General features: G+C 39.6%; 4 protein-coding genes across 6 annotated transcripts; 2 read left to right on the top strand and 2 right to left on the bottom strand.

Moving 5' to 3' along the window:
* The first annotated feature begins 6,021 nt into the window (after nucleotides 1-6,021).
* Nucleotides 6,022-7,652, top strand: LOC135608499 (heavy metal-associated isoprenylated plant protein 7-like). Its single transcript, XM_065101433.1, has 5 exons — nucleotides 6,022-6,162; nucleotides 6,346-6,472; nucleotides 6,611-6,810; nucleotides 6,907-6,994; nucleotides 7,067-7,652. Exons 1-5 carry the CDS (start codon nucleotides 6,154-6,156, stop codon nucleotides 7,402-7,404), a joined length of 762 nt encoding a protein of 253 aa, XP_064957505.1. The 5' UTR covers nucleotides 6,022-6,153; the 3' UTR covers nucleotides 7,405-7,652.
* A 317-nt stretch (nucleotides 7,653-7,969) lies between these two features.
* Nucleotides 7,970-15,629, bottom strand: LOC103979820 (uncharacterized). Its single transcript, XM_009396036.3, has 6 exons — nucleotides 15,392-15,629; nucleotides 14,321-14,663; nucleotides 11,716-11,800; nucleotides 10,130-10,216; nucleotides 9,813-10,046; nucleotides 7,970-8,467 (listed from the first exon to the last, which is right to left on the bottom strand). The coding sequence occupies exons 1-6, from the start codon at nucleotides 15,550-15,552 to the stop codon at nucleotides 8,394-8,396; spliced, it is 984 nt and encodes a 327-aa protein (XP_009394311.2). The 5' UTR covers nucleotides 15,553-15,629; the 3' UTR covers nucleotides 7,970-8,393.
* Nucleotides 15,630-16,419: 790 nt separating this feature from the next.
* Nucleotides 16,420-17,475, bottom strand: LOC103979819 (uncharacterized). Its single transcript, XM_009396034.3, has 3 exons — nucleotides 17,117-17,475; nucleotides 16,798-17,016; nucleotides 16,420-16,714 (listed from the first exon to the last, which is right to left on the bottom strand). The coding sequence occupies exons 1-3, from the start codon at nucleotides 17,342-17,344 to the stop codon at nucleotides 16,628-16,630; spliced, it is 534 nt and encodes a 177-aa protein (XP_009394309.2). The 5' UTR covers nucleotides 17,345-17,475; the 3' UTR covers nucleotides 16,420-16,627.
* Nucleotides 17,476-20,278: 2,803 nt separating this feature from the next.
* On the top strand, nucleotides 20,279-27,193 carry LOC135585622 (SWI/SNF complex subunit SWI3D-like). Of its 3 annotated transcripts, none has more exons than XM_018823482.2 (8): nucleotides 20,279-20,816; nucleotides 21,156-21,676; nucleotides 22,943-23,584; nucleotides 23,678-23,844; nucleotides 23,927-24,501; nucleotides 25,808-26,007; nucleotides 26,180-26,481; nucleotides 26,967-27,193. In XM_018823482.2, exons 1-7 carry the CDS (start codon nucleotides 20,294-20,296, stop codon nucleotides 26,447-26,449), a joined length of 2,898 nt encoding a protein of 965 aa, XP_018679027.2. In that variant the 5' UTR covers nucleotides 20,279-20,293; the 3' UTR covers nucleotides 26,450-26,481; nucleotides 26,967-27,193. The 3 variants fall into 3 exon arrangements, with proteins under 3 accessions (XP_018679027.2, XP_009394308.2, XP_064957507.1); XM_009396033.3 differs by having other exon boundaries at nucleotides 26,690-27,043; XM_065101435.1 differs by lacking the exons at nucleotides 25,808-26,007; nucleotides 26,180-26,481; nucleotides 26,967-27,193 and adding an exon at nucleotides 24,867-24,915.
* The last annotated feature ends 776 nt before the right edge of the window (nucleotides 27,194-27,969 follow it).

The following is a 27,969-nucleotide window of genomic DNA, read 5'->3' on the forward strand; positions in this document are numbered from 1 at the left end:
TGCCTATTAACTTCGTCGACTTGATGTTTTGCTAACTCTTTGAATTCTGGGTGACTCCTGAGACAAGCTGATGCTTCAGCTGTCACGATAGATCAGCACCTGCCAACCAATTTGTGCTCTAGATTTATTGCGAGACAGCGAGGGTCCAAATCCAAGAACATCCGAGTGTCTAAGACCACAGGACAAAGAAGAAGCTGATCAGAAGCAACAAGTTTCATCTTTTTCTAATGCATCAACAGTGAGTCCAAGAATCATCGAGAACAACTGCTGCCATTGGGAAACATACGATCTGAGAGTAGTTATTTCTGCATATTAGATGCTTGAAACGTAACCGGTGATGCTTCGATCCGATCCTGTTTCACGGGGTTCTCATTGGCTGGCATTGCGTGGTCCATTATTGCCTTGTGGCGCCACCTTCATCGACCTTTCTTACATAACATCGTAGCTTTACGTGCTCGTCATTTGATTTGAGGCGATGCGATCATCTCTTTTGAGAAGCAGGCACGACAAGATTGCGGGAGCAGTGCCTCGAACTGTAAGCCGGTGAAGTGTAGTGAAGCATGCTTGCACTGTGGACATGGTGGTAGATGGCTTGCACTGAAATGGAACACCACCACATTCACAGTAAGAACGAACATACACGCATAAGCAGGAAGAAGGGAAGATTTAGAGAGATAGAGAAACCCATTCAATTAGAGATAGATAGGTGTTAGGTGAAGTGAAGCATGACACCGTCAACAATGACTTGTACTTGAAAAAAAGGGTTAGAAATCGACGATGTTGATGAATTAAATTGGTTCAGATTAATATTAATATCAGATTTGATGTTCATTATATCCAAAGACAGTAACGACAGAATATTTTTCTCCATTACTATAAATTAAATAATCATAGTTGATGTGTTGTGTTATATGGTTAAGGAAATGATTAAGATTAGTTTCTTGGTTAATCATGGGAGCAAGTTACGAATTTAGTTAATTAATTTAAAAATTATTAATTGATCTGAATGATATGATTTTTAGAAAATAATTATTTTAAATTTTATTTTTGTGTGTGAACCATAAGAAATAAAAAGTTGTAATTCTATTTCCAATATAAAAGGGCTTCCAATATAATAGGATCTTCTATTCTTTTCTTCATATTTTGAAATATTTATTAGAATTGTTAAAATTTGTATGATGCATAATAATATTTTAATTTTAAAATTTTATTATTAAAATTATTATTTAATATAATATTGATAATATTATAATTTATTTAAATTGGACATATTTATATTTTAAGAAATTATGTGTGAATTTTTATGATTAATTAGTTTTAAATTTGGGATCATGAATTTAAATTAGTTAATTCAAAATAAATGAATTTGAGGTTATTTAGTATTATTATTAATATTTTAAAGTACTCTCTAAAAGATTAAAATCTAATTTAATGAAAGAAGTTAATTTGGGATTTGACTTTAATTAAGTTGATTGGCCAAACAAACCCATAAGTACGATATAACAACCTAACCCATAAGACTAACTACAACTCAACTGCATAACCCATAAGTACGATTGAACTCATGTGGTTAGACATAACTTAGCTCGTGAGTCAAGTATGACTAAATTCAATGATAAGGCTTAGCTCAATCCACAAGGCTAGGCTCACCCAACTGTGTGACCAATGCTAGACATGTCGTCGCCCCTATGTCTAGCCTATTGTATATCAACCCAACTTGCTACCTCAAACATGTATGACATACGTGACCAGTTTGACTAAGCTCGAGTATTTATACTAGATAAAGTTAGTTCGGGGTGATTTCATATCAATTTGATTAGTTCAAGTCTATTTGACTTAATTAAAATCAATTAAATATAATTAAATTAGTAGTTTTGGACTAGTTTAATAAATATTAGAGATCGATTCAAATAGGTTATAGTTGAATTCAGTCTAGTTCATATTAATTGACCTATTCCGTTATGGTTGATTAGGGACTATAAAGAGAATAATATTTAATATCTTTATGATTTGATAAACTGAAAAGTTTTATTTGAATATATTATTTTAAAAACGATCAATAATTTTCTACTATTTTTTTATTAAATTGATAATATTGATTTAATTACTACCATATAGTATATGTGATTATGTCGAGTGATCCACATCAAAAATGCACCTTATGAAAGGAACTATGGGCATAATATTTTATCATATTATTTATTTGAATACATACATTAATGAATAGATGAATATAAATAAATAATCATGAATGATTATGTATCTCTTAGAGCAAGTAAGGCAATTCTCTTCGGAGATTAGAGAGTCGTCAATTGCTATCAGAGAGGAATATATCTGTAGGTCTTTCTTACTTGATTTTCATATATATCATCGAGATGTATTGTATATAACCGATGCATAATTTTATTCACTATATAAAAATTATCATTATTTATTTGATTCATGAATTTCATAGTAAAGTAATAATATTATTATTTTAATTAAATTATTTATATTTAAATATATTTCAAAAATACTAAAGATTATTTTTATGATTTTTTGAATGTTTCTACGAGTATGTATGATTGTTGATATGTTTTTAATTTTATATTTATTTTTAAAATAAGTTAGTCATTTATAATATATTTGAAATTTCAGCGAAAGAGACTTTTTTTCATTATTTATGGTCCTATCAAGAAAATACGATCTTAAAATATTTAATACCGTAAAGATTTTGAATTCAAATAGGAAAAAAATATTCTTTAAATTATAAATTTTGAAGTGATGATTTTTTTAAAAATAATTCTAGGGTTCGACATCGATCCAACAAACATAAATATTTTCTAACATCTTTTAAATTTAATCTGTATTATTTTTTTTTCTGAAATTACGAGACAATCACTCATCCGTATAAATGTTTTCTAAAGTCCAAATTTTTTATGCCACTCTGTAGGAAGCATTTTCCAAACCTCCTCATAGCTGTGCAATCGGCAATCTCCATTCTCCTAACTTTGGCCAATAAAAGATCATCCTAATCTTCTGTTTCCATGTTCAGCTCAATCAAGCTAAAAGCATATAAACCTATATCATGCCCCCATAAACCTAACGATCAGTTGCTGCGCTACATTCATCAGCTAACTTTCACTTCCATATTCTATAAGATAAAACAATCGATTGCACTTGTCAACATGGAAGACGTGCTCGTGGAGGACTCTGATAAGACCCTAAAGTCTTATCGTAGGATCTGATACCAAATGATAAGATCTTAAATTCTTATCGTAGGCTCTTATACCAATTGATAAGACCCTAAAGTCTTATCGTCACTCTGATACCAAATGATAAGACCCTAAAGTCTTATCGTAGGCTCTAATGCCAAATGATAAAACCCTAAAGGTCTTATCGTCGCTCTGATACCAAATGATAAGACCCTAAAGTCTTATCGTAGGCTCTAATACCAAATGATAAGACCTTAAAGTCTTATCATAAAAAGAAGAAAGATCCTAAAGTATTATCATCGAAGTGATATCAAATGATAAGACCTTAAAGTCTTATCATAAAAAGAAGAAGAGATCTTAAAGTCTTATCATCGAAGTGATATCAAATGATAAGACCTTAAAGTCTTATCATAAAAAGAAGAAGAGATCCTAAAGTATTATCATCGAAGCGATCAAGGAGGCCGATCCTCTCGAAGTGATCATCCACTTTCTCTTCTTCTTTTTACGATAAGACTTTAAGGTATTACAATTTGGTATCAGAGCGACGATAAGACTTTAGGATATTATCATTTGGCATCAGAGTCTACGAGAAGACTTTAGGATCTTATCAGACCGCTATCGGATGAGCAAGTTCAAGCTTTCCTGCTTATGGATGAGGCAAGCTTGACATATATCATTTTTCTCAGGTACTGTCATCCTAACAAGTTCCACTGCTTTGTCAACCTCTGTTGTTCTTATCCTACATCACTTACATGTCGTGCTTTGTCAAACACATAAGCTTGTGTTTGCTTGATGTAAGCCTACTTGTTCAACAGTGTCATCTCCTCACTCCTAATATGAAGTGTATTGCTAACTCTCAGAGATGCTCTCAGAATGCAGTCAAACTTAAACAATCTCTGAATGCAATGAAGCAGTATTATGGAAGGCTTTTCTTCTTGGAATCTGAGGAATTGTAAGTACTTGAGAACAGCTTCAAAAACTTGTATTTCTCTATCATGGAATTGTGGTCCATAATATTTCATGTATATATATGTGTACAGGAGGAGTCTGTTGAAGAGTCAAAGATGAAAGAACCAATATACTATCATTATAGCTTAGATATGTTAACCAGTGATCACATGATTCTAAGTTTATTAAGCTAATGAGTTAGCTTTTTTATTCTAATTATTCTGAATAAAAGAATATATACATTTAGAGATGTGAATGTTTATGTTTGGATGGGTGGATGTCAATTCTACTAGTAGCATCAACAAATGGAAGTGGCTGGACCAGCAGCAAAAAGTCTTTTGTAAGAACTTGGCCATGAACTGACACATCCAAGTCTATCAGATATGCTGTGTTGGGTTTACACCATTTGTTCCTCACCACTCTTCGACAGGAGACTGAATCATATGGCTGGTCTTCCACCTTCTTTCAACACCAGAATCATATGGGACTCTACCTATGGATCATTTGTGTTTTCCTGCTTTGCTTGGACCACTTGATGTGTGATAAAAAGGCTTGTGCATGAAGCATATTTTGCACTCACTGCAAAGAGGAAGAAGCCTCCATCTTCTCATTTACATGCTCAAACTATGGATTAGGGTTTCTGGATAAACCTATATGTATATGTTCACAGCTCGATCCTTAGGTTACGGGAAGAACTCGAAGCGAGGCAATTGAACTTATCACATCAGTGGCAAATTAGAGTGTGTGCAAGTAAAACATGTCCAAGTAGCATCAGCATCACACATCAGAATCCTCACCATGACACTTTCGGTGAAGGGTTCTCTACTGCTATCTTTTACCCAACTAGGAAGATCTAAAAGCTAGAAGATTGAAAGAGAGAACAACTAGAACAAATTCATTGATGCGTATCGTCATGAACTTAATTGCCACAAAGATAGAATGGAGAGGGAAGACTGCAGAGATCAACATGGAAGCTCAGTATATAAAAGCTACTGTGCATGGAGACCCTAAGAAAACTTAATTACGACGTATGAATTATATGATTACAAAAACAATATGCTAATATATACTATGAACATGAAAGTACGACTTCGAGCCATATGAATCGAGTCTGTCAATATGATTTCAATCAATCAGAGACATTGTTATGAATCAGTCACCGATTAGCATATGTTGACCGCGAGAGCGTGAAGTCAACATGTCATCCCATTAAATTCGAGTAGCTTTGGGGACTCGTGAATGCTACGTATGAACGTTCACGTGATCGCGAAACCCACAGGAATATTCTCATAAAGACGTGACAAAAACGGCGTGCTCGTGGGGCCCCCACCATCGACTTTGTGAGATTCTCTCCGATGGTCACGTAAAGACCCAAAAGTCTGTCGCCCTCCTCCGTCTCTTTTATCTCCGGCCGCTTTGTTCTGCTCCACCACCCGGATGAGGAGGACTCGGCGGGGCGATGCTTATCGCCAAGCCCGCCAGCCACCCATTGGTCGCAAGGCTCTGGGCCCCGCGGGCTCCGGTCTCTTTCGCCCAATACCGATGAGCTACCAGTGGGGGTTTGTCCACACGTTGGGGAGCTCTCTCTCCCCCCCGCCCTCTCTGAACGATCGGAATCTATGGCGATAAGTCCTCCCCACCCACTCTCTATCTCTCTCTCTGGCAGCATGATTGGCTTTGAATTCGATTAGGAAGACCTTAACAAAGGTGAAGGTACTTTATCGAGTGTGGCCGATGCTTATCCTGCAGTGGGCAAAGAGAGATGCGTGGCTTCTCTTTCTTGAAGATAGAAAGAGACTTCATGCTGCATGACGTTAATATTCCCTCACGGTCGGTACCACCAGACAACATAGCACAATCTCCCACCCTCCCCCGTTCATGCCTATATATACCCTTCCAGCTCTTCAAACATCTATTACAAGGCTAGAAAATATATACTGAGAAGCCAAGCTCTCTCTCTCTCTCTCTCTCTCTCTCATTTGGATCCGAAGAACTCAGATCAAGTATTATTATGGGCGAAGTAAGTTCCATCCTGCACTGTTGTCCAATAACAGCAGTGAATTCTAGAGATCTTAAGAGGATTTTATATGCTTCAACTAACTTAAGTCTGAATGCTTTAAGCGATTGAGTTTATCAACATATAGTGGTTTTCGTGTCCCTAAATCTGTTTGCTGAAGTCCTGCAAATACTTGTGACTGTGAAGGAGCAAAAGGAAGAAGAGACCAAAGAAGAGGCAGCAGAGGAGGAGCCCCCGGAGATTGTTCTCAAAGTGGACATGCACTGCGAGGGCTGTGCAAGAAAAGTTGAGCGATCGCTAAGACGATTCGAAGGTAAGAATCTCTCTTTCTCTCTCTCCCTCTCTTTACTGGAAAGTAGTATTGCAACGATCGGCAAGCCAACGTATAGTGATCAACAAAGAGGTCAAATAATACTGAGAGAATCATTAGCTTCATCTAAAATGAAAACAGGTGTGGAGGATGTGAAGACAGACTGCAAGTCTCGAACAGTGGTGATCAAGGGGAAGGCAGCGGATCCAGCAAAGATATGTGAGAGAATTCAGAAGAAGACAGGCAAGAAGGTCGAGCTCATCTCTCCCCTCCCAAAACCCCCCGAGGAGGAGGAGAAGAAAGAGGAGGCCGAAGCCCCACCAGAAGAGACGAAAGAAGAGGTAACCACTATCGTCTTCTCCAAAAGTATATTATTATTACCCACGACCCTCCCAGTGTAAAACCTCGTTCCACATCCGTCCTTCCCATGGATGCAGCCGAAGCCGATCACGGTCATTCTCAAGGTCAGAATGCACTGCGAGAGGTGTGCTCAAGTGCTGCAGAAGCGCATCAAGAAGATGGACGGTGAGCAGACCTTACCAGGCACTAATAACAGCAGTTTCTTGTCAGATCACGAACTCATTGGATTGCTCGTAGGTGTGGAGTCGGTGGCCACGGACTTGGCCAGCAGTCAAGTGATCGTCACAGGATTCATAGACCCAGAGACATTGGCGGCGAACGTGCACAGGAGGACGAGGAAGCAGGCTTCCATCGTGCCGGAGGAGGAGAAGAAGGAGGAAGAGGGGGAGAAGAAGGACGACAATGGCGACGAGGAAAAGATGCGAGAGGAGGAGGAAGAGAAGAAAGAAGAGGAGGGAATGAAGGACGACATCAGCAAGTACGAGTATTGGCCTTCTTCTCGGGATTATGTGGAGTACGCTTACACGCCTCAAACCTTCAGTGACGAGAACCCCAATGCTTGCTCTGTTATGTAACCATCCTACGAACCACAAGTGTATATATATATATATATAGTCTAGTCTTCTAATTAAGCGCTCATGTTATGTATGCCATGCATGGCTTTTTGGTAGCCGCCACACCGAGTAGTGTGTCTTTACATATATGAAAACCTAATCGGTGATGGCATGAGCTTACGAGTGTATCTCTTCCCTAATCATCATCCACTACTAATTTGCTAAAGATTATGTAATAATGGGAATTCGAAAATGTTTTAGCTTTTTAATAGCTTAAGCTTTCCTTTTTGGGATCAATGGTGATCCAATTAAAATCATGTTCATGTTGTGGAATGTTCAATTAATGATGGCTACTAATTTTCTTTCTTGCTTTCCGTTGATTCATAGGATTCTCAATTCATTTAGGGCAATGATCCACTTGAGAATCATGATGAATCAGCAGCATCACAGACTTCATTGTGTGGGTGGCAAACAATAAATCTATGTCTAGCATGCCCAGATCATCTACATGAAATCTAAATCAGCATCCTGAACAATTATCAGTTTATGGAAGAACAAAAGAACAGACAATTTAGAAGACAAACAATAGCTGGAATGATGGAAACCGATGATATCATCGACGTGTAATGAAACTTAATATACAGCAGATTCGTAGTTAAGAAAACAATTGTATCGAAGAAACAGAAGAAGAAGAAGAAGAACAATTGGCTCATTATTGGTCAAACATCATCAGTCAGAACACCTCCTGGATTTTGGAACAATTGCTTGCTCTACAAACATTCTTAGTCCAATCCGGATGGCTATTCAATGCATTTTCAAGTATGCATAAAGTATGAACTAGACTAACCAAATAATGTGGGGAAAAAATTATTTAACTAGGTGCGATTTGTTACCGATCAGCATCTGGTTTACTGACAAATTCTTGGAGGAAGAAAGTGCTGAGAGATTTGTCTGGCAAAGAAGAGACAAAAGGTGCCAGATTTTAGCAAAATACCTTTGTTGCCGCATTCTCAAATTTGCAAATGAAGTTTCTCGAAACAAACTATGGCAATGATAGGCCCAGAAAAATCTCCAAGAGCACAACCTACAGAAACATCGATGCAGAGCAGTAAACATGAGTATGAAGGTTGAGTTATAACGGAGAGAATATCGTCATCTCCAGTTTTAGGGTCAGCAAACATGTAAACTTAGCCTAAATATGGAAAGCACTTTTCCAGCTTCAAGGGAAGGCACATTCCAAGCTTGACAATGAGAAAAAGAATCATCAGTAGCCACAGAAGCAGACATACATACATACATACATACATATATATATATATATATATATATATATATATATATATATACTACCAAACTAGTGCAATGTCATACTACCAAACTACTGGAGTAATGTGCAATCGATTGACGCAAACATGTACTGCTTATGAAGAAAATACAGTGTCCACACCCAAATATGAGGTGTTATATGTTCCTATAGAATGCAGACAAAACACTTTGACAAGAAAATTATTTAGATCGCTAAGATGAACTTGCCATCAAAACCATGATTCGAAGGAGAATTGCTTCTTCTGTTATGTAAGAAGTTCCTGAATTGTATTTACAGAGTTGCAGATGAAGTTTAACAACAATATGAAATTTGTTCTAAACGGGGCCTTGACCTTGACCAGGACCATAGTGGCAGAATTTACTCCATAAAACAAAATAATGACTTGTTTGATACCATGAGAAGGTTAAATCTAGTAAAATAAGCTAGTTTCAGTGTCTACCACTCAGCAGCTACACCAGGTAAACAATGAAAAGCAACCAAACAATTGGCTTTTTCTTATATCTGTAATTACTTATCATATCATATTCCATCAATCATAATCTTGCTTGATCTCATTGTATAAAGCATCTTAAGGGCGCACATATATTCATCCCACACGTTGCTAGCTTTCCTTTCTACCTCCTAGTCCAATTAGCAACCCATCCTTCAAGTGAAAACTTGTGGTTATAGTCCATTAATAGTTGAACATAGGGTAGCAATCTTCAGATTGTAAATTGCCATTTTTTCCAGAAATTAACATGTACATAGTATCTCTTGCTAGGCGTCATGCATTTATACAGGTCTATGCATGGAATCTATATGCTTGTACCTATAAGGTTTACCTCAGTTATGTGGTGATCAAGAAAGGATCAGGTAGTTGCATCCTAACCCAAAGTAAGGGTTAAAGAAGTAGATTCTATTCTTAGTTTTCATATATTAAATTTCGGAGGATATTTCTTTCAACACCAAGTTTATTATATTTATGGAGAATTATATTAGTACGTCGATAACAGCACACCAATATGTGACACAGGTAAAAATTGATAATTCCAAAGACAGAACTAAAGTATTCATATGTGCCTTTTTGCATGGTTATTTTGTGTAAATGAATACATGTACTTACCAATCCACTGGCCGGTTGAAGGATTAAAAAGAGCTCCAATGCCTGCTCCAACAGATGCAAAAACTAATGACGTGCTGCACTTTACAGTTGTCCCATACAACTTTCTCCTGAAAAGCCTGATCTTTTCATTGATGCTAATATCTTCATCACCATTGATATTCTTACGGAAAAAGCATCTGTAGATCTCAATAACCACTTGGACAATCCATGATGCAGCTACACCCAACAAATGTCCTAATATAGAAAAACAGAAGAGCATAAGAATCAATAAATAGATAGTAGATCAAATTGGAAGTAAGAAACAAGAAAAGCCTAACCTCTGAAGGTTGTTCCGCTGACACTATATAAAAACGACAGAGTTGGCATACCCCTTGCAGCTTTGCGTTTGGCTGACTTAGGAACATCTGAAAAACCAAACTCAGAACCCTCGGTAGTCGAAGCAAAACCAAATACATTAAAGAAAATTAAAAAAAGTCAACAGGCAATCTTTTCCACTCAGAAATTTCATCCGAAGATAAGAATTTGACATGTATGTCTAAATTTAATGCGTCAACTCAAATCCTCTACCAGATGGTAGCTAGTCTATTCTCATCACAAGTAGGAAAAACAAATGGATAATTGACTTGTTACATTTAAACCGCCACAAAATTGGACTCCTACATGAACCAATATTGAAGGAATATACCTGTCCCTTTGTCCCCGTGAGCCATATACTGGAAATGTTACTTCAATAAAAAATAAGATAGAAAATTTCTTAACTTTATGCAAGTTAGGGAGTTGGTGAAAGCTTGATAACAACTACAGCACATTGTGAACCACATTTATCAGGTCAAGCAGCAGAACAAGAACCAGACACGTCTCAAATTATCCTATATGAACTATTAAGGCCATTTTTGTTAATCCACCAAAATAAGAAAATAGTATTGTGAAATCCATAAGATACAACAGCAACTGCAACTGGAATGCAAGCTGAGAACGATAAGTGACATAGACATGGTGCGATGATCTCAGCATGCCATATACTGATCTTAGTGCAATGATGTCAAGAAGGTAAAAATAAGTATAACAATGTACCATCTTCTTGTGTGTTTTTTTCTTCATATCTTTATGAATCTTAAGAATGCAGAAGGAAAATGGTCTCCAATAGACCACAATGCTAGTGCATCTATGGGAGTTCACTTCAACTTGGTGGAATTAAAGGTATGCCAAAAGATATTTGAAGATCCTTGGGCTTCCCTGAGGCAATGCCAATCAAATCCGGAAGACCCTCGAGCTTTCTCATGGCTGTGCCAAACAATCATCTCTGAGGACTCTTAAACAAATCTTTTACAACATAGAATCATAATGAGGGCTGCATGTTCTTAGGCCTATGAACAGATCTTGTAGGATGAAGTACCTTGTTGAGGAGTCAGTTTCTTATACTTTAAGAAAGAATCTCTTTTAAAGCGTTAAGACCATTGTGAGTTTAGTTATCCGTTCTTGTGTATCATTGGCACATCTTTCCCAATAAATTAAGATATTAAGAGTATTGATCACTTTTAAAAAATTTATATTAGGTCCTAAAGGGTTTTTAAGTAGAACCTACAACCAGGAATACTGTAAGAATTTTAAGGTGGCTAGATTCTTTGATCTGTAACAAACTTTAGTCATCATAACCAAAAAGGTTCTAGTAACTTATGATTGTTTCAAGGGAAAAAAAGGAGCATCTAAAACATGATGACTAGTATTTCCAAATTCCCACAGGTCATGAAAGTTCAGTCATCAGAAATTAAATGAAATATAATGAATATAGCATGGATATTACTCATGCATATCGATTTGAAAATTTCTCATTAATTTGATCAATAGCTTAGTGGAAGGGACCTAAGAACTCATTGTAACAACTTATAATAAGATATAATACCTTTAAGAAGTTTCCATGCCATTCTTTGTGAAACATGATGGACAGCCAATCTTTCCAGCACCCGCCTTATTGTTACAACAGATGTCTGAAATACAAGAAAACATCATTTGCATTCATGTCGTACTCCAAATTTGATGATGTCCCTTTGAAAAGAAACTAGTGATATTATCCAACTGGTTGTGAAAGTATTGTTATGGAATTAAAGCCACGTTCCATAAAGATGTGGAATTCAAGCCACATCCCTTTGAAAAGAAGCTTGTTCAGAATGACTAGCAAAAGTAATTATTGAGGCAACAATACTCAAAGAAAACTGTGCTTTATAAACATAACCACTCACTGTTAATTGATACTGTATGCAGTTATATTAGATAATAATTGGTAAATATGAACAATGACAATAGACAGCTCCACATTGATGAATCAGTTTATAATGAACCTGGTGGTAAAACACTACAGTATTGCATCTTATACAACAACTAGAATGGACCACGTTAGAGCACAAGACATTAGACGATGCAAGTCCTGAAGAGGATAAATCCATGCGATTTTACCTTGTAAGCTTAGAGACTTTTGATAACCAAGTACCTACGTCAAGTTTAATGCGTCATTATTATGCAATATTACCTTTTTTTTATATTCTTTTTCTCTATTATTACATTCAAGGTTTACATCCTTGAATGTTGCACATCTCTAGAAATAGATTGGAAATTAAGTAGCAGATATTTTTCGGCCTCAATTTGTACGATATTCAGACTACAATCTCTACTTGTGAGTTCTCCATTACACTCCAGTATCACAAGCATATAAGCATTATAATGGGCATCCTAATTAGAAGAAGTCAATATGATGTAAGTTGGGTTTCAGTCAATAGAACACATCACACATGCCAATATGTGGTCATCTGTATAGTTGGAACTCATATGGCGTATATGACAGCACAAGAGCCACAAAAGACTGTTAAATGACTAAAAGTATGATCAGATTTTTATATGTCTACTTGATATTGGACTTTGCCAAGCTTGTGCATTTCACATTATCTCACGAATATTGGAATACACATTTATCTTCTAGTTAAGCATAGAAGGAAGCAGTAATTTCTTAAAATAGTTTGTTGTTGTTTATTATAATTTCAAATATTTGCATGCAAATTTGTTTTACTATGCTTGAGTGTGTTAAGTAAGATATGTCATCATCTATTATGAAGTATAATTATATTGCTTGAAATCTAGTTCACTGGTCACTCCTATATTTTTCACAATTTTATTTTATTTATATTTTAAAATAGAATCCATATTTTCATCTGCATATGTATCAGGATACTGGATATACAGAATTCAGTGAACAAACTGCCTACACTCTGCATCCACTTTTCATAATCTTGATAATGCATAATAGAGGGTACAAATAGATTCTTAAAAAATTGTGCAAATGCAACTAAATTGATTCAGTGTTTTAAACTAGAGACAATCACATATAAGATACAACAAAGGTGTTCTTTCATTTGTGAAAATCTTAGTTGTTTGGAACATCCTAATTTTATCCACAGCCATACTAGAACTGTTAAAGGGCAGCGCTGACTGTTTCTGAGACAAAAGGGCCAAAAGTTAGGTTGGTTAAAATTCAAACTCTTGGAGTAGATGGCAGGTTTGGTTTCTGCCTAACCCACCAAGAAGTTTCAGCTGTCTTTGTCCAAACACCTTAGGCGTGGTCAACTTTGACTGAGATTCAAGTTTCTGCCCAACTCAAAATATTGGAGTAATGCTCCATGAAGTCTCGTATCAAAAGTGGAAGGATAATTGCAATGATATATAGGGTTACATAGGCTTACTATCATCAACTTGGATTTAAGCATTTTAGCTCATATGGTTCTACTCACTTCAAGTAATGGGTCAAATTCTCCATGAGTGGAGCTATCACAATTGGGGCTGGAGATACATCTTGTCATGGAACAATTATTGTGTCGAACCTCTCATGTCACTTACTAGGGCATAAATCTAGACTCTGAGCTATGTTTTGGCTTTAAGGTTTAACGGTGATATCAAGCCCTTAAGTGGGGAACATTGTGACACTCCAAACAGTCTTACAATGGAAATGAAAGAATGATTATAATGATATATAAGGCTAGATGAGAATATTAACATTAATTTGTGCTTAAGACTTTTTGGTCATGTGGTTCTAGGCTCATTAGATTACCATCAAAATAGGAATGGCTTAAGAAATCATATCTTATATCATGCAATTAGTCTTGTGCCCTTTTTTCCCAAAAACTAAAACTTGGAAGTATGCTGATCCTAGTAATATAAAGTTTTCCCCATTTTCTAACTTTAAGATTATTTTATAGTAAGTCCAAGAAAAAACCCATATTACCAATGACACAATCAATAATCAAAGGTTTAAGCAGGGATGTTCTCAAGACAAACTTAAGTTACTTGGTTAAGTAGTCATTTGAAAGTATCATCATTGAATTTTTCAAATGATCAACCAAAGACAACCACTAAGAATCACATTCGGTGGTTCAAAACATATTTTAAAGAAATTGAAAAGCCTAATCAACATCCAGCCAAATGAAAAAAAGAGAAAAGAATGTCCGGATTAAAGTTCTTACCTCACGGATAATTTGTTTCACCGAGTTCCGAAAAGGAGTGACCAAATCTACAGGCTTTTCCTCTGGAGCCTCATGCAGAAAATCATCATTCTCTTCCACAGGAGGGCGAGGTTCCAAAAGAGGCAAATAGAACAACAAAAAGGACCTCAACGATGTTATTGTGAGAGACCTAAAACCAAAGGCTGAAAACAGAGGTTTCAGCTCTAGAGGATATTCCTTTGTTCTGTACTTGAATGAGTTGGGTAAAATATTTTCAGAAACACTTCGGACATTAGGAATGTACTCCGCATCCCATGTTGCACTTGCACCAGCATCACAATAAGCAATTGGAAGATCACAGTCACTGAAATGTTGACAAGTAGAAACCATCGAAATCAAAGATTACAGAACTCCATATTAACATGGAATCAAAAGTTTAGCAAATATAAGCAAAAATATATCCAATAATAGTTAATGCTACCAATTACAGTATCCAGGATCCCAACATGTCAAATAACTATGCGTGTATAACGTATTAAACACGAATGTGTATATTTCTTTACAGATTTTAAGATCAACATGATGGAAAGCAATGTAGCTAAACCACAGTCAAGTTTCCTAAAAGAAAATGCTTCTCTTAGAAGCAATCCAGGCTCGAAGAGAAAAGATTACTCAAAGCGTTTGGTGACTGTATCTGAGACATGCTTCCCAGTTTCTTTGTCAGGAAAAATAACACCCTCTCGACCGAAGGTATTGCTTTTCTTGGTTCAGGATTCACATATATGAAATAGAAGAAACTGATGCATTTAACATATAACAAACATCAACTCTAAAAGTATGTCATTGCAGAAACAATAACTTTATCAGCGACAATTTCTAAGAGAAACTCGAAATCATGGCAGACCTCAAAGGACGAAAAATATACTTAACCTTATCTAACAAACGCTAGATTAGTCACAGGACACCCAAAAATGACCAATTTCTTGGGACACGGAGCCGCACCCCGTAGCCAACCAAGAACGAATCGAATCCGATTAATACTCTCCTGTCGCAAATGAAACAAAAAACAAAGGATTATCGAGGGAAGCGCACCCAAAGATCGCCCGAGAGGCAAAAGGCTTCCCGGCGGCGACGGAAGCCGCCGCGGCCGACGCGGCAACAGTGGCCGAGAACAAGCTGTAGGAGTGGAGGGATTGAGTGGACAAACTCGGATTCCTCTTCAAGAAATCGAGCAAGAGAGCGATCCCCGCCATTATTCCACGATCCCTCCCTCTCGACTCCCCCCAAACCGAGATCGTCCCTCTCGCCGCAGCTACTGCCCTTTGAGAACTCGGGGAGGGCTCAGTGAAAGAAGAGACCCGCTTTATTAGGCCCAAGATTCTCTCCAAATCCTTTTGCGAGTTCGATCATGAAATGGACCGTTCACGATCAACACGACGGTCCAGCCATAGCGGTGTCGGTCAGGCCCACGTTATTCGACGTCTGTGACATGACTTGGACAACGATAATTGCAGGCATGCTTGGAGAGGATCTTCGTGTTTTTTTGTCGCACCCATCCTTGCGATGTGCCTGCGGCTAAGCGTACCCCAAAGTCCCGAGCATCAAGCGAAAGCCTACGTGCACCTAAGATTTGTGACTCTGGAACAGACCAACGGATGATCTCGTGCCACGTAAGAGTTCAACAGTGCAGACTACCTTTCTCGACGAGACAGGGAACACGCAGGATTCCGCGTGGGCCCTTTTGTGTTGGGCCGGGCAGCGTGCCTCTCCTTCTGACCATTTTGATTGCGTTTCAGTATTATATTTATATATTTATTATATTATTGCAGAAATTATTTTTTTGAATGAATATATAGTTTTTAGAATACTTTTGAGTGCTTGATAAATAATAAATAAAAAATAATTTTTTTAATCTATTATTATATATGTGTTTATCTTAAAATCTGTAATTGTTTATAGAGTACATAATTCATGATGGCCTCTCTGGTTGAAATTACATTGTTATTGTTGTTAGAAATATGTTGTGTGCCTTCGAATTTCTTTTCTAAATTTATGTCTAATTTCAAATATCTTTTACCAATTTATGATTTAATCGAAGGAAAATATTGTATTACTACGCATCTATAACAATAGCTTTATTGTTTTCCTCGACAACAAAGAGACTCTGCATGAACCACATGAGAAGATGGAGTCAGAGCATATTGCGTTGCCTTTGCGTGCTCCCCATTCTAAGAACTTAGGAGGAGGACAAACATTTTGTGATGTGCTCCGCTACATGAGTTGCTCGTCATGAGAAGCTTTGATGCCGAATAATTCCGACGGTCACAGTCACTGAGCTTTTGCCGACGAGAATGATGACGAGTTCGACTTCGGCCCGATGTCTTCTTCGCTTCGATCCTTCTCCGGTTCAGCGTTCTGGAAGACACCAAGGGATGGAAGTCGACACGCATATAGTGCATACTACATGATCTCGAGCTTAATTTGCAGTGGATAATTACCTTTGGGTGTTGCGGGGGAGGCTCGAGATCGACCATCCGCATCGACAGCCTCGCGATCTCGGCGACGGCGGCGTCCCTGGACGCGGGGTCGTCGCCGGCGAGTTCCTCGTAGGCCGCCTCGAAGGCCTGCTGCCAGAACCTCGGCAGCCGGGCGGTGCTGTGGCTGTGGGCGTACACGTCCCACATGTGCCTCACCACCTTCGCCCGCTCCTCCATCTCCTGTACCCACACACGGACAACAGAGCCGAGGAAAGCAGCGGTGAGGCATCACATCGAAGAGGAGGGAGGACAAGGTTTGGGGCGGGAGGGGGAGACAGACCAGGACGTCGACGTCTTCGAGGAGGGGGCCGTCGAGGTCGTCGGAGGGGCGGCGGGCGGACCACTTGAGGGTGAACGTGCCGGCGAGCATGGACCAGAGGGCGAGGAGGAGGACGGCGGCGAGGGCCCACAGCTTGTACCGGCCCCTGGAGAGGAGGGGGCCGGAGGGGGAGGGGCGGCTGGGGCAGGCCGTGGCCGACGAGAGGAGGGATTCGCTCACCTCCTTCATGTCGGAGGAGAAGTAGCGGTGGGTGGGTGGGTCGACGCGGTTTCGCTGGAGGAAGCTGAGTGGGTATAAGACGACGGGCGTCAGTGGAGCGGAGTGGAGTATGCGCTTGGCGTCTTCCAATACTTTGTGTCGTTCGCTGAGTGCGGCGGCGCACGCAATCACTTGGCCAGTCGTCGGCAGGCCTTTAAATTAATCCTTCGGCTCGATTTCGTTTTCCGATTGTCACAGACAAAATTAGAGATGATATGGATCGAATGAGGTGGATAGAACGATCATAATAGACTGGATGCTAATTGGGTCATATTTCCTATCTTGAAGAATCATCGTAATAAAATGAGCCTATAATATATTTAGAATCATCTGATACTAGCAATTCTTTAGGGAAAGTCAACGTAAGAAGTGGCCCTCATCGTCAATATTTGAACTGTCATTAGGCGTCGCAACATGAATTGACGCGCCAATCGACGCTGCATTTAATTCTTCCCCATCGAGGAATTCCTTTCAACGCTCTGCCATCACACCCCACTCGTGATAGCCGTCAGAGCATTGACTTCCGCATTGACTCCGAGGTAAACTAAGAAAGAAGCGCTTTGAAGTCAACAAAGGTTGACATCGCGCGGGCTCCTTTACGGTCTGCGTTGCTACTTTTCGTCTGTGGTTGAGAGAAAAGTTGAATCCTCAAGAGTTTGGTCCGACAAGCTTACCAGTTGTAGCCATAAATACGCACTAAAAGAAAGCTGTGGATGTTGACCTACACCGAACACGTCGTTCCTTTCGGTCATGTATACGGCAATTCCCAATTGTAGACTGTTACATTAAGTGCAGCTGTTGCAGGACATCTTCCTGTGGGTGCACCGGCGCCACCGAGTCTGCTGATGTCTGGTCAACGCAACTCTGACGCGGGCGAGTCGGTCTAATTTACCCATTGCGTACCTGAGTTGTGATTATTATTAGCATTAAAGCTCGATAGGAACATAACCAGAATAACCTCAGTCTGCTGTAAGACACGTAAAGAGGATAATTGAGTCGCTAATTGACTTGAATCCATTGTAAGACCATTCAGGTCAAACTTTTCAGACACGGAATTGGCCATCCAATCACATAATTCTTGGCTCAATAGTCACAGAAGAAGAACGCCGGTGAAGTAGTTGATATGTGGCAGAATTAGAAGATGGATTTGCATTGAACAAACTGCACACCGAGAAACTATGTGTGCTTCACAGAGATGAACGGAAGCGTCAACGTCGGTCAGCTGGATTTCATGGGGCCCACGGGAGCCTCGGTACTGACGTAAGACACGAGGTCCTCGACGTCACCCGGCGCCGGCCCGTCGAACTGGACCTCCCTCACTCGGTGGCTCTCCAGGTCCACCGCCAACACGTGGCCATCCACCCACAGCACCACCTCAAGCTTCGTGCTCTCGAACCTCAACGGCCGCGGGGGCGCCCTGCACGCGATCGGAACACCGCTCTCCTGCTCCACCGCCTCGTCGCCGCCGACTACCGTCACGGGGAGGGAGTCCAGGATGGACCACTCGTCGGACGGTCCCAGGCGGTACACCACGACCGCCGACTCCGTCACGCACGTGCAGTACAGCCGCCCGTCTTCGCCGGCCTCGCCCAGCTCCCACGGCCCGCCGGCGTCCCCGCAACCCAGGGGCGGCGGGAGCACCCTCGCCTTGTCGGCCTCGGGATCGTAGGCGAGCACTGCGGGGGCGGACGTTCGCCAGTACGCCACGCCGGCGGCTGAGACGCCGGAGCAGGGGACGATTGGATCGGCTGATGTGGTCACGGCGAACCACTCCTGCCACGTGCCGGAGGGGGATGAGAAGATCTGGAAGCGATACCCGCCGGCGGATTCGTCCATGTCGGCGCAGACGACGTAGAACCGGGCGGGGCCGTCCGGCAGGTTGACGAGGGCGAGGGCGAGGGAGGGGGTGCGGCAGTAGAGATGAGGCCTCGGTGGGCGTGGGATGGTGCGCCACTTAGCGGTGGCGGGGTTGCAGACGTAGTAGGTGGACCAGGGGCCGACGAGGAGGAGGAGACCACGGGAGGAGGAGCGGGCGGAGGCGGCGGTGGGGAGGAAGGCGAGGGAGGGGTCGGCGAGGTCAGTTGGGAGGCGGCCAAATGGAGCGTAAGAGGGGCGGGACCCGCGGAGCTTGGAGGCTGCGGTGTGGAAGAAGACTCCGGAGACGGCGCCCTCGTCGCCATCGGTGATGACCCAGTCGGCGTCGATGCCGATAGTGGAGACGGCGAAGTAGTCGTCGGCGAGTAGCCACTCGGATTCGTCGAACTCCATGGCCTCGGGTTCCATCGCTCTCTTGGGCATCAAGAAGGAGGAGGAGGAGGGAGAAAAGGTTGGCTTCGGGGGAAACTTGGCTTTGCTGTCTTTCTTGATATTGTACTTACTTCTTGGCTTTTCCATTGACAGAACGAAGTCTCCTTATCCAGAGAGAGAGAGAGAGAGAGAGAGAGAGTGTGTGTGTTGTGTGTGTCACGCACGGTATAATTCAACTCATATACTAAATAAATAGATTATATGTATATATATATATATAGTCAACATATAGTAAAATATACAATCATCATAAATTGGTCATATAAACTAACTCATCCAATATAGTACATCAATTCAGCTTCGATTCGAACTATACAATAGTTAGGGTTATCATAAGAATATGCACCCCAAGTATATATATATATACATATATATATGTATATATATGTATATACATACATATATGTATATATATAAATATATATGTATGTATATACATATATATACATATATATATATATGTATGTATATATATATATATATATATATATATATATATGTATGTATATATATATATGTATATATATATGTATGTATATATATATATATATATATATGTATATACATATATATATGCAACGATTTGGAAGATGATGATAAAAGGGGAGTGCGATGATGTCTGCGCTCTCCTTGACCGCCGTGAGGTCAATCTGGGAAAGGCCGATGGAGACGAGAGGCCGCGATGTACCCCCAGGTCCGGCGAACGCCGAGGCGTCGCCCGCGGCGCAGCCACCAGCGCCCGAAACCCTAACCGAAGCTCCTCGGAGGAGAGCCAGCGGTGCCAAGAGGAAAGCCCATACTCTGTCCTCTTTCGCCGGTACCTCCTTCTCCGCCCCCCCGAAGCGCCAGGCCAAGGAGAGGAACCTCCTCCACCATGTCTTCCCCGTTCACAACGGCCCCTGCACCAGAGCTCGGCAATCGCCTCACAAGGTCGCGGCCGCCGCCACTCATAAGCCTACCGATCATGTTGCGGTGCCCGCGTGGGCCACGGAGACTAAGGCAAAGGACGTCTCGGCCGACGGAGGACAGATCAAGGCGGAGGAAGAGGAGGTGTCTGAGGAGCCGCTCGTGGATGTGGAGTTTGAGGCCATTCGATCTCGAGGTGCCAGCGTTCATGCTGTCCCTACTCCTGCCGGTGAGCTCTCTGGCGAAATTTGGGATCTTGGAGACGTTTTCAGCTTATCCATTTGTTTTCCTGCTTGTTTATGCTTTCATTTTCACCCCATAGGAAATTGTACTAGGGTTTGGATAGAATGATTATTGGTCTTCCTCTTCTTCCTGCAAAGCACGATTTTTATATTCATTTAGTCACCTTGGAGCAGGAGGAGAACTAACTTGATTTAGTAAAAAAAAATTCTATAATTGAGATCAAAATCCAATTGGAAACTGATCTCAATGTACTGTTTATTAGGAAACGCTGGAAATTCCAGTATATACGTGAAATGATTCACGTTTGACCTGGTTCTTTATGTAGGATGGTTCTCATGGAATATAATTCATCCTGTGGAGAAGCATATGTTGCCTTCTTTTTTTGATGGGAAGTCTGAAAACTGGACATCTGAAGTGTACATGGAAATTCGGAATTCCATCATGAAGAAATTTCATTCCAACCCGCAGAAGCAGGTGGAACTCAAAGATTTCTCAGAGCTGTCTGTGGGAGATGCAAATGCGAGGAAAGAAGTCCTGGAATTCTTGGACCACTGGGGTCTGATCAATTTTCATCCTTTTCCACCATCCATACCCGAAGCAAGCAAATCTGATGCTGATGACACAGTTAAAACATCATCTTTGGTCGATAAGTTGTACCAATTTGAAACAATTCAGTCCTTTCTCAGAATTAAAGAAGAGCCCTTGGTACCTGCTGCACCACCTTGCTTGCTACCAGAGTCTGCCCTAACTGATGATTTGGTTAGGCCAGTTGGTCCTTCTGTTGAGTACCATTGCAACTCTTGCTCAGCTGATTGCTCTAGAAAGCGTTACCATTGCCAAAAGCAGGTTAGTTGGTCCTTCCACACCGATGACTTGTATTAAGTATTTATATTACTTTAACAGTGTTTGATGATGAAGTCTTCTCTTGATGTGTCAAAATGCAGGGCCATGCATTGTATAATATTTATATTACTCTCTCAATTTCTTGATTGATGGTAATACACTCGACAGTCTTATAACACACCAAAGTGTACCTAGTCATTTTTATCTTGTCCAAACCTTGAATTTGTTCTAATGAAACTCAAAATCATGATGTAGCATCTTATATAGTTGCAATAATTTCTGCCTTTTTTCCGTGTTACCCCTGATTATATATATATATATATATATATATAAGGCCTGTTGCAATGCATCTTATGTAGTTGCAATGCAAAACAGCATTTATTTATTAAAACTTAAGGAGATGTGTTGTTTCTTCTAATTTCTTTTCTCCCTCCTTTCGTAGCCCTAAAGAATTCATAAATTCAGTTTTTCCTGCTGCAACATATAATTCTTGCTGTCTCTTTAAGTTTCATCCATATTTGCTCGGCTTTCCTAGCGATAAATATGTATTTAATCCTCGTGCAAGTATTTCTAGTGAGTGATGTGACTTATATGGGGATGTTTCTTTGTACATGAGAATGTTGTTCTATGATCTTATATACATAAACTAACAAAAATCATTTGTATTTACAAACGTACCACCTTCGAATCTTTTATGGTTTCTAAATTGGTTGAGCAATTGTTAATGTATCTCATTTAACACAGTTGTCAAATTGTATATTAACTCGAACAATTAACAAAGATCTTGGCTCATCAATTTTCTGCCAGACTTTGTTATAAACCAGTCTTAGCGCCATGGTCCAGTTGCTAATTTGTGACATACGTGACCAAGGTTCAAGGCATAGATTGTGGGGGCAAGACTGTGTGTATTAGCCTGCCCAGATCTCAGATTGGCATGTTACTCGGGCATCAGCCACAATTTTTAGTCTTGGTTACATACTGAGAAGGCCTGTTGCAGCCTATTGAATGTGACCACATTCTGAGAAGGAGGCATTACTTGCTCATCAAAGGTCTTCCTTATGTTTAGAACATTTTTGCCTGCAATAAAAGTTGAACATGAGTGACCGAGTTGCTACTCTTAAACTATCTTGCCTTTTAGAGGCACAGGAACTTTTATGAGATCCAAGTCTTAGTTTTTCTTTTCCTATTGGCTTTATCCTGTCTGGTATTCTACAAAATAGTTGCATCAGTATATCTATAGGACACATGATGATTTTTTTTCAATCACAGGCAGATTTTGATTTGTGCACTGATTGCTACAACGAGGGGAAGTTTGGATCAGGCATGTTACCAGCTGATTTTATCCTTATGGAATCTGCAGAGGTTCCTGGTTTAAGTGGTGGGAGTTGGACAGATCAGGAAACTCTGCTTCTACTAGAAGCCTTGGAACTTTTTGGGGAGAACTGGAATGAGATTGCTGAACATGTTGCAACAAAAACCAAAGCCCAATGCATCTTACATTTTCTTCAAATGCCGATTGAGGATTCTTTCTTAGAAGGCGATGATGATGATAATGACGATAACCTGGATAGCAAGAATCAGACTTCATCAAATAAAGAATCAACAGCCACAAATACTTCTAAATTGATGGAATCTGACAAGAAAGAAGTAAAGGAGGATGAGGAACGCTCTCCTGCAGATGCTCTTGAGGCTGAAACAAAAAAATTTGAAAGTTCTGAAAATATAGATGAACGTATAACTTCCAAAACAGATCCTTTGGTTAATAAGAGTACGGATGACGAACATATTTTCCAAGAAAATGGGGCCAGTTTTGCTATCGATGCACTGAAGGCTGCATTTCAGGCTGTTGGATACTTTCCTGAACAAGGATTGGGTTCATTTGCAGAAGCAGGAAATCCAGTCATGGCACTTGTGAGTTCAAGTGCATTTTTTTCTGTGGAATATAATATAACCTCTTTATTAGTGCTTTTGGACGTTGACCCGTAAATAGTGTTCCCTTTGCAGGCAGCATTCTTATCAGGTGTTGTAGAATCTGATTCTCTTATCACCTCATGCCGCAGTTCCCTGAAAGCCATATCAGAGGATTCACCTGGCATCCAGCTTGCTACCAGGCATTGTTTTGTTCTTGAAGATCCACCAACTGATAGTAAGGATCCATCTCTCTGTGTGAGGTATTCAGCTTGACTCATATTTGATCAAAGATTGATTTAACATGGTAATGGCTGACTGTTTGATTTGTGAAACAAAATGCAGTCCTGATATTGAAACAAGCAATGCGGGGATTCATAAGGATGAAAGCAAAATGTCAATTTTAGATACCACCGACAAATCAGAGGAGCAGAACAATATTGCTGCCTCTACGGAGAATGATGGGAACTCATCCAGTTTGTTGCAAGATTCTTCACCAAAAGAAACTGATGTGGAAGAAGTAAATGATGCGACTCCAAAGAAGGCAGTGCTCGCTACTGTTCAGGAATCTGTTGATCAGTCTTTGTCTGGGGACCAGTGTATGGCTAGTAACGCGAAGGGTGTAACTGGTGCTTCTTTGCCTGTAGAACCTATGCCCAACGTTATGAAAGAAACTGAAGATTTAGCTTTTCATGGTGAAGTTACAAAGAGTAAGAAGGCAAAGGAAGTTAGTTGTCCCAACTCAGTGGATCAGAAATCAAATAGTATGAGAAGTTCAGATGATCTAGCTTCAACAGACAGGGTCCAACAGCATGCAGATTCTACAAAGGCTGTAGATAAGATACGTACTTCAGTTATCTCAGAAGAACAAGTGCGCGTGCAAACAGGTGGTTCAACTGTTGAAACTAAAGACAAAGCAGGTAAGAAATAGAAAATTTTCTTAAGAACCTGTGGAATCACAGTTTTCATTTGTTGGTATCTACTAATCCTTTCCCTACTTAATACTCTGGACTTATCTAGTTTTCATCTTAGATATATTTAATGTAAGTTGCCTGGTGAGATTTTCTCAGTATTGATATTGAACTATCTTCACATACCATGTCTGTATTCTCATGCGTGATCTATAAAGTTTATGCCTTTTATTCTCGAGTGATGATACTGATTCCTCTGTTACATTAGGTTGCATTTTGCAACTATCTTTTTCATGCCTTTTATACAGTAACAATAGTATACTGTTATCATTTGGAATTTGCATCTAACAAGAGATTCACCATTCACCGTGTAGGTGGCTCTATTGCTGGTGACTATAGGTCCATCTGACCTGATGTGGAAAATACCTATCTGCAATTTTAGCAGTGTCACTCCAATATGTGATGCTTGTAATACCGGTTCGTTCATTGCACACCAGCCGGTATTAACCTAATACTGGCCTAATCAAGTACCTGTATTGAAACCTATAGCTTAATATTGTTAGTTACGTGTATATATACCTTTTTTTTAGTCTTTTCTTATTTTATTCAATAATAGTTGGTATCTACTAATTTAGAAGAGAATTAAGATTAGTGATTTAAGATTTTTTTTTCTTAAGTTCATTTGTTACAGTATGATGCTAAATTGCTCTTGCAAACTCAAATAAAAAATGTAGGTGTCATATTTATCTAATAAAAGGTCGACATTTAAGAAAAAAAACAATCTTATTGATATTTATTAGTAGAGAAGCAGCCGTGAAGTATCCCAAATCTCCTAAAACATCTGATCTTATTGATATTTATTATTCATTTGGATTCTTTAAAAAGTTATCTGATACGTATCGACAAAGTGTATCGTATGCGCATTGGTTTCTGACACATCAGATACTAGTGGGGCAAGCAATTTGAAGTATTGTTGTACCGTAGTGTGGCTAAATAACTAGTTTTCTCTGTAAATAATTGCTGACAAACTATTTACCAACATCAACGCGTGGCTAGTTTGTACTTCATAAGTGTCATTGGATCTAGGAAAAGAATTCTGCAGATTTTCCAATACCACTAGTCGGATGCTTTTGAAACAACCTCCGGTGGATCTTCTTCTTATCAATAGTTGGTTCTAGAAATCTGATACCTTTTGGTCGTGGTCTCTCTTTCTTGTCTGCTAGAAATGATTAAAAGTTGTTGCTTAGCTGCATGGTTTAATCGGCTCAGTTAACCTCTGATTTAATGAGATGGTAATTTTCCATGTATCTTGCAGTTGAGGGTGAGAGAAAAGATTCATGCAACAATGATGAGAAAATTTTCAACCCAACTGCAGTTGATGATGATCTTAAGATAGATAGGTTGAAACGTGCTGCAGTTACTGCACTCTCAGCTGCTGCTGTGAAGGCTAAGCTTCTTGCCAAGCTGGAAGAAGATGAAATTCGGAAACTCGTTTCTTTGATTATTGAAAAGCAGGTGATCAAGAGAACAACAATCAATACAACCTCTTCTTTAGAGTCTAGTTCTGTATCAACTGAATAATCAACACTAGTATGGAAAAGCATCTAACATATGATACCGCTTATGCATTTTCATTTTAACGCGAGTTACTATGACATTGCTGTGTTTGACCTTGGCTATCCTGCAGTTGCATAAGTTGGAGGTGAAGTTGGCATTTCTCACCGACATAGAAAGTGTCGTCTTCAGGATGAGAGAACAAACAGAGAAAGCAAGACACAGACTTATGCTTGAGCGTTCACAGATAATTGCTGCTAGACTTGGTGCAGCACCCGCTTCCCTACACAGAGGCAACCCATCTTCCTTACCAATAAACAGATTAGCCATGGGATACGGCGCAACTGGTCTAAAGCCACTTAACATGGCATCGCGGAATCCACCACCTGTAAGGAGGCCATGAAGATGGGAATCTAGTTGCTTTTGTACTCTCTGGTATGTTGATCATTTTTTAAAATTCATTTGTATTTTTGGGGTAGAAATCATTTGAGAAGCATAACACCGGTACTTTTTTTTTTTTGCTATTCCAATTGCATTACAAATTCCTCATCACGTCTAGTAGTTCTTTTCCTGCATTCCCATCATGTTAAACAGTTTACCTTCTAGTTTTGGCATATTCTCTAATTAGTCTTAGAAATTTTAGGTCTTGGCAACATTGTTGTAGAATTGTTGGATCATTGCAGCGGTTGGACCAAGCTGGTTTTCTGAACATGATTCATTTTCTTCTCGGAGGAGAACTGCTTTGTTTCTGATTTCATATCAACCAGGTTTATCTATTAATGTTGTATTTATATCTGTAATCTGTCTGACCTTTACTAAGGTAAGACCTTAAGAGGAATGATTGCTGCTATAACCATGATAGCCACAATATTCTGACTGCTGCTCCCCTCCACTGAAGTGGATACTGAAAACATATACAGGTGTGATGCAAAATGAGAGAGTCAAACTGAAGAAAGGATCACAAGTATGTCTTCTCTTGAACGAATGTTTTCATGCATGTATTTGACTTCAGTCACTGTTCTCTCTGTGTTTCTCTCCACAAGAAGCTAAAGGCAGAGAAGTGCAACAGATAAGTACCTTTAGCAGTTCTTTGTAGGTTGGTTTTGTTGAAGAAAGGCTTCTGATCAATTTGATTTAGGATGATTTATGTTGTGGTGTTTGATGCATGTGAAGTGCAGATCATACGAGCCAGAGTTGCGTGTTTCATATGGAATGCTGTGTTCTTTGCAAAAAGAAGATAATTCCTGCTGAACTATGTGAATTAGATGTTCGTATGTTCAACATTGGCAGAAATATTTGTGTATAAAATAAAATAGAGATAGACTAAACGGATATGCATTTCTGAGGATAGTTGGATTATATAAATTATATAACTTAAACTTTTAAACCGAATTGATGTAAAACTCTTTTTACCTTTTTTTTCATGTGTTCATTAATAAAATTGATGACATTATGATAAATAGACTTATGTTATATATATATATATATATATATATATATATATATATATATATATATATATATATAATTTTAACATTTTAATTGGTGGTGATGGATAGTTGTGTTGCTAAGGTCACATATGGTTGTGGAGGAGAGTGGCGTTAAGAGATAAGAGCTGTTTTGCATCTTCGTCGATGGTAATATAGTTGTCGAGTGGTGAAAGAATCGTTGATGTAAATGTCGAGCGGCATCACTTAGCAATGTCGATGTAGTTGCCAAGCGGTGTCACTCTACATCTACATTGGCGTTGACATAGTTGTTGAGTGGTGTCACTCTATATCTATAGCGATATTGATGTAAATATCAAGCGATCCTTTTATCAATTGGCAACTATGCCAATGTCGACCTAGATATAGAGCGGCGTTTACTTTTTGTCATCGTTCTTCTCATCCACAACGGTCACTCGTGGCTCCTAACGGTGTC

The sequence above is a fragment of the Musa acuminata genome, chromosome BXJ2-3 (genome assembly GCF_036884655.1).
Source record: "Musa acuminata AAA Group cultivar baxijiao chromosome BXJ2-3, Cavendish_Baxijiao_AAA, whole genome shotgun sequence".
Taxonomy (NCBI): domain Eukaryota; kingdom Viridiplantae; phylum Streptophyta; class Magnoliopsida; order Zingiberales; family Musaceae; genus Musa; species Musa acuminata.

What these genes read in the sequence shown, in the direction of transcription:
- LOC135585622 (XM_018823482.2), top strand. Translation starts at nt 20,294, where the DNA reads ATGATGTCTGCGCTCTCCTTGACCGCCGTGAGGTCAATCTGGGAAAGG. An exon ending in GTTACCATTGCCAAAAGCAG is followed by an intron (nt 21,677 to 22,942) that starts GTTAGTTGGTCC and finishes TTTCAATCACAG; the next exon opens with GCAGATTTTGATTTGTGCAC. An exon ending in CTTTGATTATTGAAAAGCAG is followed by an intron (nt 26,008 to 26,179) that starts GTGATCAAGAGA and finishes GCTATCCTGCAG; the next exon opens with TTGCATAAGTTGGAGGTGAA.
- LOC103979819 (XM_009396034.3), bottom strand. Translation starts at nt 17,344, where the DNA reads ATGAAGGAGGTGAGCGAATCCCTCCTCTCGTCGGCCACGGCCTGCCCC. An exon ending in TCGAAGACGTCGACGTCCTG is followed by an intron (nt 17,017 to 17,116) that starts GTCTGTCTCCCC and finishes GTGTGGGTACAG; the next exon opens with GAGATGGAGGAGCGGGCGAA. An exon ending in CTCCCCCGCAACACCCAAAG is followed by an intron (nt 16,715 to 16,797) that starts GTAATTATCCAC and finishes GGTGTCTTCCAG; the next exon opens with AACGCTGAACCGGAGAAGGA.
- LOC103979820 (XM_009396036.3), bottom strand. Translation starts at nt 15,552, where the DNA reads ATGGCGGGGATCGCTCTCTTGCTCGATTTCTTGAAGAGGAATCCGAGT. An exon ending in CAGCGGAACAACCTTCAGAG is followed by an intron (nt 10,047 to 10,129) that starts GTTAGGCTTTTC and finishes TTTCTATATTAG; the next exon opens with GACATTTGTTGGGTGTAGCT. An exon ending in TTCAACCGGCCAGTGGATTG is followed by an intron (nt 8,468 to 9,812) that starts GTAAGTACATGT and finishes ATGTTTCTGTAG; the next exon opens with GTTGTGCTCTTGGAGATTTT.
- LOC135608499 (XM_065101433.1), top strand. An exon ending in CAGAAGAGACGAAAGAAGAG is followed by an intron (nt 6,811 to 6,906) that starts GTAACCACTATC and finishes CCATGGATGCAG; the next exon opens with CCGAAGCCGATCACGGTCAT. An exon ending in GCGCATCAAGAAGATGGACG is followed by an intron (nt 6,995 to 7,066) that starts GTGAGCAGACCT and finishes GATTGCTCGTAG; the next exon opens with GTGTGGAGTCGGTGGCCACG.